The sequence below is a fragment of the Hippichthys cyanospilos genome, chromosome 11 (assembly GCF_059441005.1).
Source record: "Hippichthys cyanospilos isolate Australia breed blue-spotted pipefish chromosome 11, RoL_Hcya_1.0, whole genome shotgun sequence".
In the NCBI taxonomy this organism is placed as follows: Eukaryota; Metazoa; Chordata; class Actinopteri; order Syngnathiformes; family Syngnathidae; genus Hippichthys; species Hippichthys cyanospilos.
Window position 1 is genome coordinate 16,699,971 of NC_142379.1, and position 16,161 is coordinate 16,716,131.

Below are 16,161 nucleotides of genomic sequence, written 5' to 3' on the forward strand. Positions count from 1 at the left end.
CACAGAACTCATTTGAATCAAGCGGCTTTGTTCAAAAGTGATCAGTAGGAACAGCAACTGTCAGGCTGCTGGCATCAAAGCATGTCATTTGCAACTGCTTGACTGCTTTTGAAAGGTAACTGGTCTTGCTAGGCGATATGGAGCACTCGCGTGCTTCTTGGCTAGCGGTTAATTTATGCTAAATGTTGTGATAAATGCCGGCAGTACAATACATCCTCAGAGTAAGTAGTTCCTTTTTTGTGCCCTGAATTAGCAACTGACCATGATTACACCTGCAGCAACAGTCTGTGATTCAAGTTAGTCATTCCGGGGAACGCCTTCAAAATATAAACAGGTATTAGTGTCGTTATATTATTTGGTATGGTAAGGTTCCCACCTTTTTGACAGAATTTTACTGTCACGCAGCGCTTTGAGAGGCTAGTGCAATCCCCTGTGCACCCCATGTTTTTCTACTTTACGTATTCAACGCGCTTTACACTGACAACTAACTTACCTAGTGATGACTCATCTTCAGGAGCGACTGGGGGTACAGTGTCTTGCTCAAGGGAACTTTGACATGGTCGCAACAGTCGGGGGAACTTTAAGTTGATTCTTCCACTATATTTAAACAAAGGTCATCCACTGCATTAAAAAAAAAAAAGGTTAACACTAAAATCCTAAAAGTTGCTTTGGCATTGCATCCTTAATGTGTGTGTCCTTCATGATTGAGACAATGAATCTGAGCCACATACAGTCACTTGAGGCCAAAATAAAACCAAGCAGTCTTTCTGCTCCTTGTTAAACACACTTGGTGTTTTATTTACATATGTTAAGACAAGAAAATGTGCCCTTAATGTCAGTCATACAGCTTCCGTTGAACCGTTTTCTGGTACACACCAGCTTCCAACACACGTGGTTCATGTTCAGCCTTGGTACAAAACATAATATAATTACAACAATGTAAAACATCCAGAGATCCATTAATCAAACAGAGATGCTTCTCTGGTTACGTTGTGGACCCTTGGAGATAAGATAACAGCATAAAGAAACCTTTAAAAACTAGGGCAAACTTTTTAAAACAATGTTAAAATGACATCGGATCAAAATGCCTGTCTTTGTAAAATAAAAAAAAACATTGCAGATTACAGAAAAAGAAAGAAAGAAAGAGAAAAAAGATAGATTCCATGTGCGTGGGTTAGTGAGCATGAGCTTTAGGTATGAGTCGCTGAAAAACAATCAAGTGTTCAAATTGTTTATTTTCTTTTTTCTTGACAAATGTCAGTCCACTTTGTGCACAGTAGCCGATTAAATTTCCTTCAGAATACAATGAATGATAAGCAGAACCTATGATAAGCTGAAGCTATCTGAATAGGTGTATTTTTTTTCTGACATTTTATAACGCAAGAAAATTATGATCTATTAGTATTTTTTAAAACTTTTTTGTTTTTAAGTGTTTTGGTTACAGTTGGCTACCATACTTTTCTGACTCGACCCAACTTCTACAGTAGAGATAACGTTTATTGCCTGTGTGCATCTGCGCCACAATATGCATACTACAGTTTAATAAAACAGCCCAGGATGTGTCTGAGACAAAACAAAGCAGACAGAATTCTTGCTTGTGTGATGCATGGAGATCAAATGGCTTGAGTAGCTGTGTTGTTTAGAGATTGTTGACAGATTTAGTTGGGATTCTTTTTTTTTTTGTCACAACCAACCACACAAATGGCAAAATTCCTTAGGATCAACTTTATATATATATATATATATATATATATATATATTTATATATTGATTATCTCTGGGGTAAAAGGTTAGCTGAAAAAAAAAATACTTGTCAGTTCACCTCATCAATACTGTTACATACATACTGTATGCAAGTTAAATAACTTATAATGATGTCATCACAAATGCAATTCACAAAAGATGACCATCTAAAATGATTTATATGTTAGTGAGCTACACTGACACATTTGGAAGGCCTGAGATTTCAAGTATGTAGCAGGAAAATGAATAGTGAAAAATAGAATCTTAAGAGTTAAAAAAAAAACTATTAATGCAAATATGAACTGTGTTGCATATGCTGTGACTGTATGTGTGTATGTGCTAACCTGCATCATGTGTAATATTTCTAGAGCTGGGCTTTATGAATAAATGCAATTTGAAATATTTGGAATCTATGAAGTGCACTTTATTTTTTTCCTCTTATAACTCAAAGTAATTGGCGCCAGTTGCTGGTACCTACAGTGCTGACGTTCAGTATTTTTGTGACTCAATCACGGGCTCCCATTGTTCAGAACCTTTCTGGGCAGAGAGGGTGGAAAAATATTTCCGGGGAACAAAAGTTGAGGACAATCATGTCTGTGTGACTTTTTTCCTCAGATATGTAAAATTAATCCATCCTACGTGTTTTTCTTTATGTCCTGATTTGAGCAGAAAAGGCACTGAGCTGAGAATCGCTTTCAATCTGACACTTTTGAACAAATGACCTTCAATGAGATGGCTGGATTCTTGTACGGTAGATTGCAGTTTGCTGGGAGTTAGAAGCAGAAGGCTCTCGTTCTAGCATTTTTTTGGCATGATCTTTTTTTTTTCTATCATTAGCTTTTTTTTCCCCCCAGAACTATCCCCTGGTTGTTGCTCCTTGTCTGTTTCTCCTGTGCCCCAGTCAACTGTTCTTCAGGGGGGTGCCGTTACAATGCACATCGATGTTAATGGAACGCAGGACATGAATTCAGTCAGTCGGAAGGGATGGAAAGGACGTGTGTATTGTTCTTCACGCGTGGTCCTTTGTGGTCTCCTAGTAGTTGATGGCAACTTCTAGTCAAAATATTCGGACTTGAAAAGTTCTTTGTATGACACAAAATACTGCAGAGAGCTTGATGCCATGAGTGGCTCAGAAGAACCTTGTATGCTATCGTTTTTTTTTTCCACTAAGTAATCCCATCCCAGTAATCCCTGGGATGAAAATCTTTTCTATGCTTGTTTTTTCTATCTCACGGCAGTGAGCCAAGGTTGTCATTTGCATATCCACAATGTGTGTAATTGGGCGTCCTGTTAGCTCGACAGGTTTAATTCTGGTCCCCGCGTCATTTGCGACACCTACAAACTTGTTTCTCTTAGAAACATAGTCCCAATGCTGTAGGACACTTTCCTCATAGAGGCCGGCGGAGCCGAGCGAGAGCTGGTCAGTGATGCATGGCTGTGAGATGTTCCCGCCTCCAGGAAATAACAGGTTCCTGGAATCTCTTTGGGGAAATTCTCAGGGAGCTCCAGTTGCGAACGGGGAACGAAGGAAAACGATCGGTCATCTTTAAGCAGCCTGAGGAAGGAAGGGAAAAGTACATCATGACTTCAGATGGAAACATTTATTGTGGGCTCAGGTAACAACCTAACCCAGTTCAGCTACTCAAGTCACAATATATCACAGTCCCCAGTCACAATATATGATTTGGTACAGCATAAACAGTATTATCATTCATTTGTATGTGTTTGATAAATACAGTGAACCACCGTGTTACTACGTCCTTGACACGTTAGTTTCATGTTGCAATGTGGAATACTGAGTTTTTTCATTCCTTCATTATGACATTTTACCCGTTGCGCAACTGTCATGACCCTAGGGGCTTCGCTGTATTTGTGTTGTTCTGTCTCCATCTGCAGGTGTTTTTGGGTAATTACACCTGTTTTCAGTTGCCATCCCTGGAACGCGTCACTACAATTCTGCTAATGGTCGGCGTCTCCTCACGGAGATGGTGGTCTGCTATTGGTCAGCCTCACTTGTTTCAAAATGGCGGAACGGTAAAGCTTTGTTCCGTTGTGAGTGGTTACAAAACCGTATTTGTAGTGCATTTTGCCTAATTGCCTAATTCAAAGTTGAAAGGGTTAGCCATGGGCCCCAAGATTGCTAGTGATGTTAAAGAGAGAAGTAAGAAGATGATTTATACAGAAAAGATGCTGGAGATGACCCTTATTAGGGAATATGGGCATAACAAGCGCCACTCAAAGGTAAATAAATCCTTTCTATATTTTGTATTCATAATGTTTTCTGATTGTATACCTGTATATGGTATACACGTAGCACTTACTATACTATTTTGGTACCAATTTTTAATATGTATGTACAACTTTGATGTTTTTACCCGGGGTTCTGAGCGCATTAGCTATTTAACAATAGGTTTGGATTGCATGTCATAAGACGAATTCGCCTTACGACCCCAACAGCGGAACGGATTAATCTCGTAACATGAGGGCCCACTGTAATTTGGAGTTTGCATTGTTTTGTATTTTATTTTGTTTTATTTTCATTTGTTTTATGGACATGCTGAAGTTTTGTGTTGTGTTGATTACGGACCATTTGCTTTTTGTTCCATATGAATATGTGTTCCTGTTTAACTCATTAAATTCGCATGCGCATGCGATCGAGAGGGAGGAGCGAAAGAGGAAGAATAAAAAGATATGACTGAACATTCCTTTCCTGTCACATTGCTGTCGTTGTTGATCTATTTAGTAGGAAGGCCACAGAAATATTTATCACGACTTCAACATGATTGGGACCCGCTTAAGACACTTAATGCTTACACAATCAGTGACAGTCAAACTCCATTCGTTAGCAGCAGAGTGAAACGTTGCACTCACAATTGTGGCTGTGTGGCTTTCGTGCATCACACGAGTTTGTAAAGGCAACAAAACTGCTATCTATGAAGATGGGGAGGTTGAATTTCCTCCATTGTTTGTTTTTGTGCATCCTGCCGCTCAGGCTTGATGTTCTAGAACGGGCTGCGTCATGGCACAGCGCGCCTATGACATAGTATGGGAGCTGACTGGAAGCGGATTGATTTCTTTTTAAACTCAATTATTCATTTGGCGACATGTTAAAACGATTTAAATCATAGTAAATGAGAATCCAGATTTTCATGTGAGTTCATTTTTTGGCACACCCCTAGTAAATATTATTACTATTATATTTTGTCATCCAATCTGAATCCAGTTTCTACATGTTGCGATGCTAATTTTCATAATGTTTGAAGAATAACGAGTGCGGGCATCCACCCCAGGTTTGCTGAGCTCGTGACATCTGCATATTTCTGTCCTGTGATTAGCTCAGCTATATTTAACATTCTGACTGATTAAGATTCAAATATACACCAAGACAATGTGGGCCAGACGGTTTTAATACTTGGAGCGTTTTGAATTTCTTAGCGAGGCTCGGCCCCATTAGTACTGCTCTTCTGTTATACAGTATTTAGAAAAAGAAAGGTTGTACCTAAAATTGTGGAAAGGTACTACTAAACTTACAGCGAAGGACAGTATTTTGAAAAGATTGTTACAAATGTATGAAAAAGTGCTGTATAAAACATGCGGCGAAAGATGCATCCTGCACAGTATGGGCATGTCACTTACTGATAGGTTGTAGGGCTGACGTTGATACACCTCGGATGACTCCCAGATTCAAACTTGCTAGCCAGTGTCACATTGTTCCCAAATAGGCAATACCTTGGCATTTTAACTCCAACTACACCAGCCAGGACGGAGCCGGTGTGGATGCCGATCCTCAACTTCGGAGACAAGAAGACAAGTGTTTTGATTGAGTTAACTGACTGTTTTTTAGTTTACGTTGTAAGAATTGACATTTTATGAAATACTTGCAACAATTGGCAATCACATAAATTGCTGTTGACAATACGACAGGAAAAAGACTGCTGCGGTTGTTGCTTCATGCACTAGAGTGGAGTTGTAAGGATGGGTCGATGGAACTCAGAAATTCAAGAATGAAGTGATAGCAATGCTCCTCAGCGCTGCACAGGTAAACCAGACGGTGAAAAAGAGAATGTGACATTGCTGAATGGGGTTCATTTGGTTATTTCACTGTCACTAACATCAAGCAGGTGGTTCATCTTTTTGTTTCATATTAAAATCTTTACTCTAAGTGGGGGTAAAGGACAAAAGGGAGTGACGTGGAAAGGTAGAAACATTTTAGAAGTAACATACTGTATATAACACACCCTCTAACAGTTTGGATGCCCACAGATTAAATGTTGTATAAAGATTAAACCTGTATATGTATAAAATATATGTATAAGATGTGTAAAATGAAAACAACTACTAATGTAATGTATAATGTTGAAACAGATATGATGCTGCCAGAAATTAGGTCAAATGAGGACATGCATTCAGTGGACAGAAAAATGTGCATGCTATTTAGAACACTTTTGCCCTGAAATTTTTCGCTAAATCAAAAAATGACAAGCTATTTCAGGCATTCGACAAGTGACTGGAGTCAAAAAGGGTATGGTAATCACTACTATCACTACTTTCCATAGCATTTTATTTATATTAATTTATAAAATGAAAATTAATATAAAAATAAAATCAAAACAAAATGGGCTTTGATCACCAATATATACATTTCAGATTGAACCTGAAATATCAGCAATTTGTATGAAAATAAGAATAAATGCACAACAATATTAACAAAATATTGATTTGAAATATGGTAGTTTCACACAATCTCGCTTGCTCGCCCTGTTTGTCTCGCCTGCTCTCTCTCTCTCTCTTTCTCTCTCTCGCTCATTCTCTGCTTTTCCCCCTCCAGCTTGCTCACCGCAAGCTCGTAGCTCACTCGCAATGTCGCCTGCTCGTTTCCAAATGCCGCTAATTTCCCAGACAGCAGATTTAGTTTGTTTGGATGGAGGGGAAATTTCGATTGGTTCGCCTTCTTGACCCACACTCCAGCTTGATAGATTGCTTGCATCCTTCCTCAAGCAATAAAACGCTCAGTGAAAGTAGCATATGATAACATGTCAGCCACATTATCCACGGTAGTGAGTCGCAGGAGCAAAATTAGATTGATACTAAAACCGGAAAAGCAGGAATTGTACAATCTGATTGGCTGCTGCAGCAGAGGAGGACTCACGTATGATACACAATGAGAGCTGCACACTGCAGTTGACTGTTGGAGGGGAAAAAAAAAATACCGGTTTTGACAGATTTGGACGGTTTTAAATGACCTTGACTTTTAAAAATGCAATATTTTGCCAATCCGGTTATTGGTCCATGCACATGTATTCGCAGGATCCGCTGTAATCATCTTCCTCCTGAGGACTCACATATTGTGAACACACAGGGCAGGCTGAAGAACCCGGTAGACTCCTACTGATCTACTCGAGCATCTCATCACCGTGGAAACCCACGCTACTCTCTACATGCCAGCACAGTGCAAGGTTGTCATGGCAACAGCAGGGGATGGGGGTAGTGAGGCAGAAAGGACAGCGAGAGATAGAGCAGGAGACAATATATATTGAGGGCAAAGTCAACCTCATCAGGTCATTAGGGGGCAAAACATTGGCAGCATGCAAGCGCAAGAAGTTTGCCCTTAGATGCGAGAACAGCCAAAACAGCTTTTCATATAAAAAAATACATTCTTGGATTGACAGTTACCCATCTACTCATACACTTGCACCGTTAACATTAGGTTTCGATGTGTCGGTCCCCGTAGATAGTGCTCTTTTTGAATTTCTATCACTCTCTTTCTAGCGCATCGTCACTCAAGCTTTTTTTTTTTTCTCCCTCTAAGCTTTCATGCTAGTTTGCATAACAGTGTAACAGCGCTGGCTGAAGTTGAGTGCTCTCACTGAACAGCATTTACCAAGTGTTATGGCCATAACACCCCTTTTTGACCAACAGGAGGGAAATTGGACAAGCGCAAGAATGAGTGTGTGAATTTCTGTGTGTGTGTGTGTGTGTGTGTGTGTGTGTGTGTGTGTGTGTGTGTAGTTAAGTTAAAATGGAAGGAAGCAGGGAGACAGCAAGAGGAACAGGGATGACAGAGGGAGAAAGTGGAAGAGCGAGCATGCAGGCCAAAAGCGCTTGACAAGGCCTTTCTATTTTGAGACAAATGGAAAGCACAGAGAACCTCTGTGCTGTCTATTAATCAGCAATTACTGTATGTTTCTGCTTCTCTCGCACACCGCTGTTTGTGGCATCGTTTAGATCTTCATATTTCAAATCTAAATAGGTTTTGAGCAGAGCAATGAGAAATATACATTTACTTTTTTTGTAGATGACAAGAACTTCATATTTTTGTTTCTTGTTCATAACAAAATGTATGGCATGAAAGGCATTTTTTTTTTATTCTGTCACATATGCAACTACAAAATTCAGGCACAATTGTTTCTTTTCTGTTCAATTGATTTATTTATTTTTTTTAGTTTGGCCAAAAACATAGCTTATAATTTTATAATTGTGGTATGTGTCTTTTCCACACACTTTCGCAACATGTTAAACATATTCATGAAGATCCAGCCATCTAATCAAAAAATGAAAGTGATATTATATCAATAAAAAAAAAAACATCACATTCAGTCCGCCTACATGTACACAGCCACACAAACAGGACATGCTGCACATTAACCTGCAGTTAAACTGTTTTTTTTTTCCCATATATTTTTTGTAACTTGAGTAAGGGTGCTTTTCTATACTTTCAACTATAATCAAGCTCACCTTAATTGGCTTTCCATCAGGTGTGAGGACTTCTTCAGAGAGTTCCATCATCTTCAGAGCCATATGCGCAATGGGCTTTGCGTGACTGTCGACCTTCTTGTGAAGACCTCCTGCCACACAGTAGGCGTCACCAATGGTCTCTATCTGTGGGGGAAGAAATAAAGCAATTATTTCTTTACAAAAACAAACACACAAAAATAAAACTTTATGTGTGGAAAAACTGATTCCTAGATTTAATTGCCCACAACACTGACAACAGTTACGCCTAAACAGTAGTTTTGTTGCAATTATGAAAGACAAGTAACTTGAAAAAGCCTAAGATTTTTATGATTTCTGCATTAGTTGTAACACCTTCTGAAATGAATAAATGTTCTCAATTTGCAATAGGCTCTTTAACCCTTTCACTACCATTTAGTTTATATATATATATATATTGTCTACAGTATAAGTCTGGAGTATTTGGAAAATTTGTTTGAAAATTCCCACTTCCATAAATGACGTTACAGGCCCTGGGATTTGCAATGGCATTTATGATAATATAAATATGTCAGAGAAGGGAAAATGATCATCAAATGCCGACAATACATAGTAACCATTGTCATCTTTAGGAGAACACACATATATAGCACATATTATCAATATATTGCTAGATCGTTAATTCATGAGAAATTGTACAATGCGACTTACCTTGTTGACAGTCAGCCCTGCACTGGCTTGTTGTGTATGGAAAAAGTTGCTAAATGCCACTAGAATCTGTAGATAAGTGTGTAATGAACCGCTGGCATGCCATTTCATCTTATTGCTACCATTTCTTTACACACTGCCATTTTTTGAAAAGCTGTGGGGCGCATTGTTCCAACGGGAGTGAAAGGGCTACCTCAAGGCATTGATACAAAGAAGGTTTCTCGTGAGCATGAACGCAACTAATAGAGGTCCCCTGTTTGAGCTATTGCTGTCCCATCTCGTATTAGGTCTTTAAGTCAAACTTGTGTGACTTGAACAAACATGATGGTGAAGACCGTGAGACTACAACTAGAAAGAAAAAGGAGGGTGGAAAGGTAAAACAGAGAGAAAAACGGCTCTCATTTAAGCATTCCAGCGGGTAAGTTATTTGGACAGTAACCATGACAATTGTCAATATACGGCTGCCTCAATTTCCTCACTGTGTCCACCTGTGTTTGTGTTCTATACACACACATACACATTCTTCTTGCTTGCACACTTGCTTTACTCACAGCAGTTGAGAAGAATCTCAAGTCAGAAACTGTCTTTACATACTATGTTTTATGTGCCCCCACAAGTCATGGTATTATGAATAATATTACATTTGTGGAAGGTGAATTACGCTTGGGTGACCAGACAGCCCGATTTTGAGCTTTGTGTCGAGTCCTCATGCATACTGCCAATCTCAATGTGTTGTCCCAGTTGTGCGTAGGTCACATCCAGAAGTCCAGGTTCTTCTAGTCAATGCCAGCAATAAACCAATCAAAAAGGAATTTAAATTAAGAGATGGATCTTTTCTCTTGTTTAATGTTCACATGTGCGGCATATCGGAACTAGATCTACCTTTTTCCATGTCTAAGAATTATGAGAAATATCGTGACTCGTCAGGCTGTAGTGAGCTCAGCATTTCTGGCGGCATGTTTCCAATGTAGGACACCAAAGTTGTTGTGACAATTGATTCCATATGTCAATTTGCACAGATGCCTGATACAAATTTGACTGAATAGGTACAACACCTAGACCAAGAAAAAAAGTTGGATCATGATGGTGGAGTGTGTTTTCCTGTCATTGACCTGTCATCCAGCATTTAACATTAGCTAATATAATAACACAATCACGAGTCACCAGATAGACTAGCGATTAAATTGGTTATAAAGAGTTTTATGTGAGGATTTCTTGTAGATTTCATATTTCATCTCAGCAAGATTCTAGTCATCTGGCTTTAATTCTTGAAAACCTGCAAGCCAGCGCGTGATCCTTGTGAGGATAAGCAGCTAAAGAAAGGGATGGATGATCACCATAAATCAATCCAGCCATTTTAATCAAACTTGGGTCAATCATTTTGCCAACATTTTTCAACTGAGATCACAATGCCTGAAGGCACAGCTTGCAAACACCAGAAGACCAAACAAAAATGACAAGTATGCCGCCACAGTCATTTACTGTGTTTACACTAGTGAGGGCACATAGAACATATGTCTGTAAAGAAAACATTTAACTTGACTTTTAAAATGCTCTGAATTAAGATAGCTTTTCAGCTTTGATACGTTGCTGTTAATTTCCCTTCGTCTTCCAAATGTGAATGTGCCAAAATTTGATGCATTTAACTTCATACCGTGATATGCAACATTCAAATTGCTGTAATTTCCTATCATGTGTTATATATCATTTAGAAGGGGATTTTATTTAGAATCAGCATACATCAATATCTCAATTTTCATTTTCGCAGACATAAGACTGGTTTTGTGAAAACACGTCACATATTTAGTTCTAAGAATGTTAACTTCCACATATCAATCTTTGCATTTCTGAGTTCCCTTCAGACCCCCCCCCCCAAAAAAAAAAACAAACAAACAAAAAAAACAGGCAGTCCCCTTTAGGGTCCCAGTGAAAGCAGGCATTTTTCCAGCTTTTTCTGCGTCACTGTTTTGTATACACAAAACCAACACGGGATGGGGGACTGAATTTTCCAGCTATAGCTTTTCCAAAAGGCTAGGGTAGCGCAATGAAGTGAGGCTTTGAGTGTCATTTCTCCTGTCCTGTTGTGTAAGAAGCAATCATAAGTACTAGACAATGGTGCTGAAGCTGTCACACATAATTATCTGATTGTGGGTTGCCATGTCAATCTGTTTGTCTGTGATGCCCCAATTATGTTGGATCACTGTGTGAAAGAGGCTGGTGCTTTCATAGCTCACCCAAACAAACACCGTCCACCTCAAATGTGTGCATCCTGTTTGTGTCTACTTACCTTGTAAACATCCAGAATCCCACACTGGTAGTCAAAGCGAGTGTACAGCTCGTTGAGCATGGAGATGACCTGCATAGGCGTGCACTGTGCACACACAGCAGTGAAGCCCACAATGTCGGAAAAGAGCATGGTGACGTCATCAAACTTGCGAGCGGGCACTGGCTGACCCTGCCACAGTTTCTGGGCCACATCGCCCGGAAATATGGAATAGAGGAGGTCTACGGTTCTTCTCTTTTCCTCCTCCAATGCTTGGTGGGTGCGTTCTAATGTGGCCTAAATGAGGAGGATGAAGAGAAAAGAGATTCAGAGGTTTTGTTTGGGGTATTGTGCTCTGATGACGCCATTGATGACAGTGGGAGGAATGCACCGGAATGAAACAAAAACAAAAAACGTATGTGTGTATCTGCGTGTTGATTTGATCTATTTTTTGTGTGTTGGTGTAAGTCTGCATGTAATGATTTGTGTCTGTGGGCGGGCTCCTCTGAGTCTGTCTGTCTGATGTAGTGTGCTTCCACTGTTCATCCAAGCTACTTGAGTGAAATACATCTATTTCTGAGTGGCCCGGGGGAGTAGTAGCAGCGAGAGATGATGCACAGAGCAGATGCATGGATTGGGTCAGGACCCGGTGACTTGCTCTTGGATGCGTTGAAAGCAAATTATAAGAGCAAGTCCCAGGAGCTCTGCTCAATCCAGTCAGTCTGCCAATGTTGAGATTTGACTCATCAGTTGAAGTGATGCAACAGATTTATCGTAGTTGCTCAAGAGAGAGAGCATGACTGGAACCTCAACAATCCTGTACTGGTATGGATCAACGGAAAGCACTCTGCACAGTGAGCTCTATTTTAGGTCCTATTTTGGCATCTGCACGGTTAGTGTAGAAAATATGTGCATCCTTATTTTGGTGCCAATGCAGGTCTTGTCTACCATGTTTGAACGTAGACTACGCTTGTTGAAAAAATGAGCACATCTTAAATTTTGTGCCCTTGCAAGTCTAGTTCAGTGTATTTGTGAATTCGGTAGACCGGTTAAGTACCACTGGACGTTGTGGCAAATGTGGCGGAACTCAACCCTCGTCGCAACTCCTGTTTTGGTTCTCAAAAGAAGATTTTAGACTACCTAAAAGGTGGTCTATTTTGCGGTGCAGGACGTATACATGCGATTTTGGTGTATTAGACGTGGGCGCAAGTGGACAGATTCTTTCCTCTGCAACGTGTACCTGTCTTCACGTGCTATTGTACATGTGCTCTACCGTGTGGCATCGTATGTCAGTCGTAAATCTGACACTGAAATGGCAAATTCCTTCTTAAATATACACAATTCCTACCACTGAACAAATTACAATGATGATCATTTTAAAAATATTTTAATAGAACCCTTGAATGATGGTGGGTGGGTGGATGGATGGATGGAGGGATGGATGGATGGATGGATGGATGGATGGATGATGGATGGATGATGGATGGATGGATGATGGATGGATGGACTGCACTTCTTCAACACCGAACTTATCTAGACACAATAAAACTATGCATATATATGCTAAAAACACAAACCGAGAAGAGAAAGAAGCTCAAGTTTTTATCTTCCAAATTGCTGAAAGCATATTGTCCATCGCAATGTCATTTTGAATTTGATGAATTGTTCAGCTCTTGTTAGTACAGAAACTACTATTTACAGTGGTTCACTTTTTTACGGTTGTGTTTATTAATAAAATGTGATGAATGACACTCAGCAACTTGCCTTTAACAACGCTCCCACTTGCATATCAGAAATGTACATTTGTTTAGAGTTTTATTGTGCAGAAGTTAACTTCTGAAATGTCCCTTCAAACATTGCTTGAGCAGTTAATAGAGGTTTTATAATAATGACAGTTTCAGCGCCTGTTAGTAATCTCATTAAAACAGATTCTATGGTAACGTTAATCAAATATGTGGTCAGCAAGAATTTGGGGATGTATTTCCTTTGATATGGTGAGTCCCAATGAATTTTAAACTTCCCTTAAATATTATATCAACTGGCTGCCATTGTACCTTGAGTTTGTCCATCCTTTTTTTGAGGCCATCCTGTGCTTTGGCCTGCTCCCCCACCAAGATGACGTCCCGCGTGGCATCGTGGATAGGGATGTCTGACAGGTGGAGACCCCGGCCCATGAGTTCCTCCAATTTATCCACACGGGGTGATCCCAGAAACATTAGCGAGCATGACTCTGGCACATGGATCATCTGACCCTTCAACTCCATGACCTGGCCACCCAATGACAAAGACAGGAACAAAAATCAATGTAAAGAGAAAGCGCTCAGATTGTACGACATGATTTGAAATCTTGCATTTTTTTCCAGAAAGCCGAAGTTGTACAACAATAAAGATAATTTTAACAACACGGTATGTATAATGCATGTCGGCTTGTATGTGGGCGCTTTTAAAAATGGGTGAACTCGAGTTCTATTTACAATATATGGACAGATGTTTACTTAAATGTCGTCAAACCACAACATTATGGAGAGTGCTTATTTACATATGATTTCATTTGAAACAAATGTGTCGCTCGGTTGCAAATAGGTTTCTGCAGTGAAATTAAAATGGCCAAGCTGGAAGATCACTTCATATAGACAAGACGTTACACTTCTTTTGAATAAGTATATCTGCAAAAGCAAAGGGTATACATGATTTCTGTTGAACAGCCTCCACCACTGTTTATTCCTTCAATTTACTTACTTTTGCGCAGCCTCCGCCCGTTTATTCCTTCAATTTACTCTTTCTATCTTCACCTGCTTCTTACACACTCACACACACTCTAAGTGTCTCCTCCATCCACACTCTCTCTCTCTCCACAGTGTCAGATAGATTATTCCGCCGGTGAGCACACTGCAGCCCTGTTTTATTTATAGCACAAGGCTCTCCTCTGTCTGCATAATACATAGAGTCTGCATTACACACACAACGCCATATTTTGCTACAAACAAACACACAGTCACGAGAGAGATATCTTTTTTCCAAGAAACACCAAGATAAAAAAACATATGCATCCATATGTACGCATGGAACCAAGACCCCACAGGCTTTGAGTTCCAAGCGCACACCCTGAAACACACTGAAACTGATTAGTGTGAACTGCTTGATCAGAGATTCAGCATATTCACACATACAGGTGAATTGGCACATTAATGCGCAAGTGGCAGACGGGGATTTCCAGACAAAAAACACACATTTGCTGACAGCTACAGAGACTGCCACAAAATGCAAGCAGGCATGGCATCATAGGTGTTTAAAAATCTACAAAGTACTGTAGGACTGATTAAACTAATTAAAAAGTAGAATTACACAACAAATGTACAGTTTATACTCAGTCAAAAAGACAAAAATCAGCTCAAATGAGCCGGCCAAATACACAGAAATACTGGCAAGCATCTCCACGGAGACGATAAAATCAGAAAAGTGAGACATCCGAGTTTTGCCAGAAAAGTTCCAGAAGTTCAGTCTAAAAATACATATACATTTCAAACCCAAACTACACGTTGTTGCATTGAGTGTGTGAGAAGAAGCAAGTATTGTGGCAGAACTCATGGTCGTTTCAACATGATAACAGGCATGCTCACAAAGAAGCACCCGACAGTTCCTAGCTAAGAAAAACAGCGGCATGCAGGATGAACCTCCCCCCTCACCAGAGCTGGTTTGACCAAATGGACACTACAATTATTGTGACGCCTCATAAAATTAGACCATTATCTATTTTGTAGATAAGTATTTGCAAAGTCATCCTCGCCATTTCTTTAATGTATGTGCCTTTTTTGTGTTTGCCTTGTAGTGCATTTTTTTTCTCTGTGAAGTCTGCCCTAATGACGCTCCAGAGCCACGACCAGGCGAAGCAGATTGATAATGGAAACAAAACATTTTTTCCCCTCAGCCACGTTGGTTAGAAAAATATTTTATTGTGATCACACGCTAACATAGAAAAAAAGTCTCTTGAATAATTATGCACCCATTCTCTTGGGCCTAGCCTTTTATGACCCACATGCTCATTAACAAATCACATGTATTCAAAATTACTTCTCGCTTTGTTCCTTGAGACACGGTGGGGATATCGGCGTTCATTCCCATGCCTCCAGATGTTCCACAGTGCAAAGAAAAGGATCCCCTTGTATACTTTCAGTATAATGTATGATGACACTCATGACCCTGGTTCACACCAAGGGTATCCACACACTTTTGAAATTGCTTCTTGGAATGCCCACTATCCACCCTTTTGTCTCTTACGCCTTTGAAGTCTCAACACTCGTCGGCCTGACCAGAGTACACTAGTACAGAAAGTTTTTTATAATGTTAGGGAGCGTTAATAAAAGTTTAGCTATTCTATACTTTAAAATACCTCGGAATCATAGTGTTATTGGAAACATTGTATTTGTAAGTCTTATGTGGGCTTAGTAGAACAGTGGTGGACAAAAACGCTTTAAACAACTAGTAATGTGTTCAGTGTCTCCTTCAAATTAATACAAAACATGTTAAGATAAAAGGTCGGACATGCTGGCTTGTTGTTTGGTTTGGCTCAGTGAATGAGCATAGCAGGGCAGATATTTATATTTCCATCACAACAGGGTTTCTAGAACATGTGTTTGATATTTTCATTGGTTTAATAACCCAATTAGAGGCAAGAATGTGGTGTCTTCTCAATCAGCACACTTGCCTGAGATTACTACTGACTACAAAAGGTACTG

General features: G+C 39.7%; 1 protein-coding gene across 2 annotated transcripts in view; it reads right to left on the bottom strand.

Annotated features, from left to right (window-relative positions):
• Window positions 1–771: 771 nt before the first annotated feature.
• Window positions 772–16,161, bottom strand: part of gucy1a2 (guanylate cyclase 1, soluble, alpha 2) — a 38,144-nt gene continuing 22,754 nt past the window's right edge. For both annotated transcript variants that reach the window (XM_088427988.1, XM_088427989.1), the window contains 5 exons: window positions 13,480–13,692; window positions 11,450–11,722; window positions 8,479–8,622; window positions 5,380–5,534; window positions 772–3,298 (listed from right to left, as the gene is read on the bottom strand). In XM_088427988.1, coding sequence (XP_088284114.1) covers window positions 3,079–3,298; window positions 5,380–5,534; window positions 8,479–8,622; window positions 11,450–11,722; window positions 13,480–13,692 — 1,005 coding nt within the window. In that variant the 3' untranslated portion in view covers window positions 772–3,078. The remainder of the gene's footprint in view (window positions 3,299–5,379; window positions 5,535–8,478; window positions 8,623–11,449; window positions 11,723–13,479; window positions 13,693–16,161) is intronic.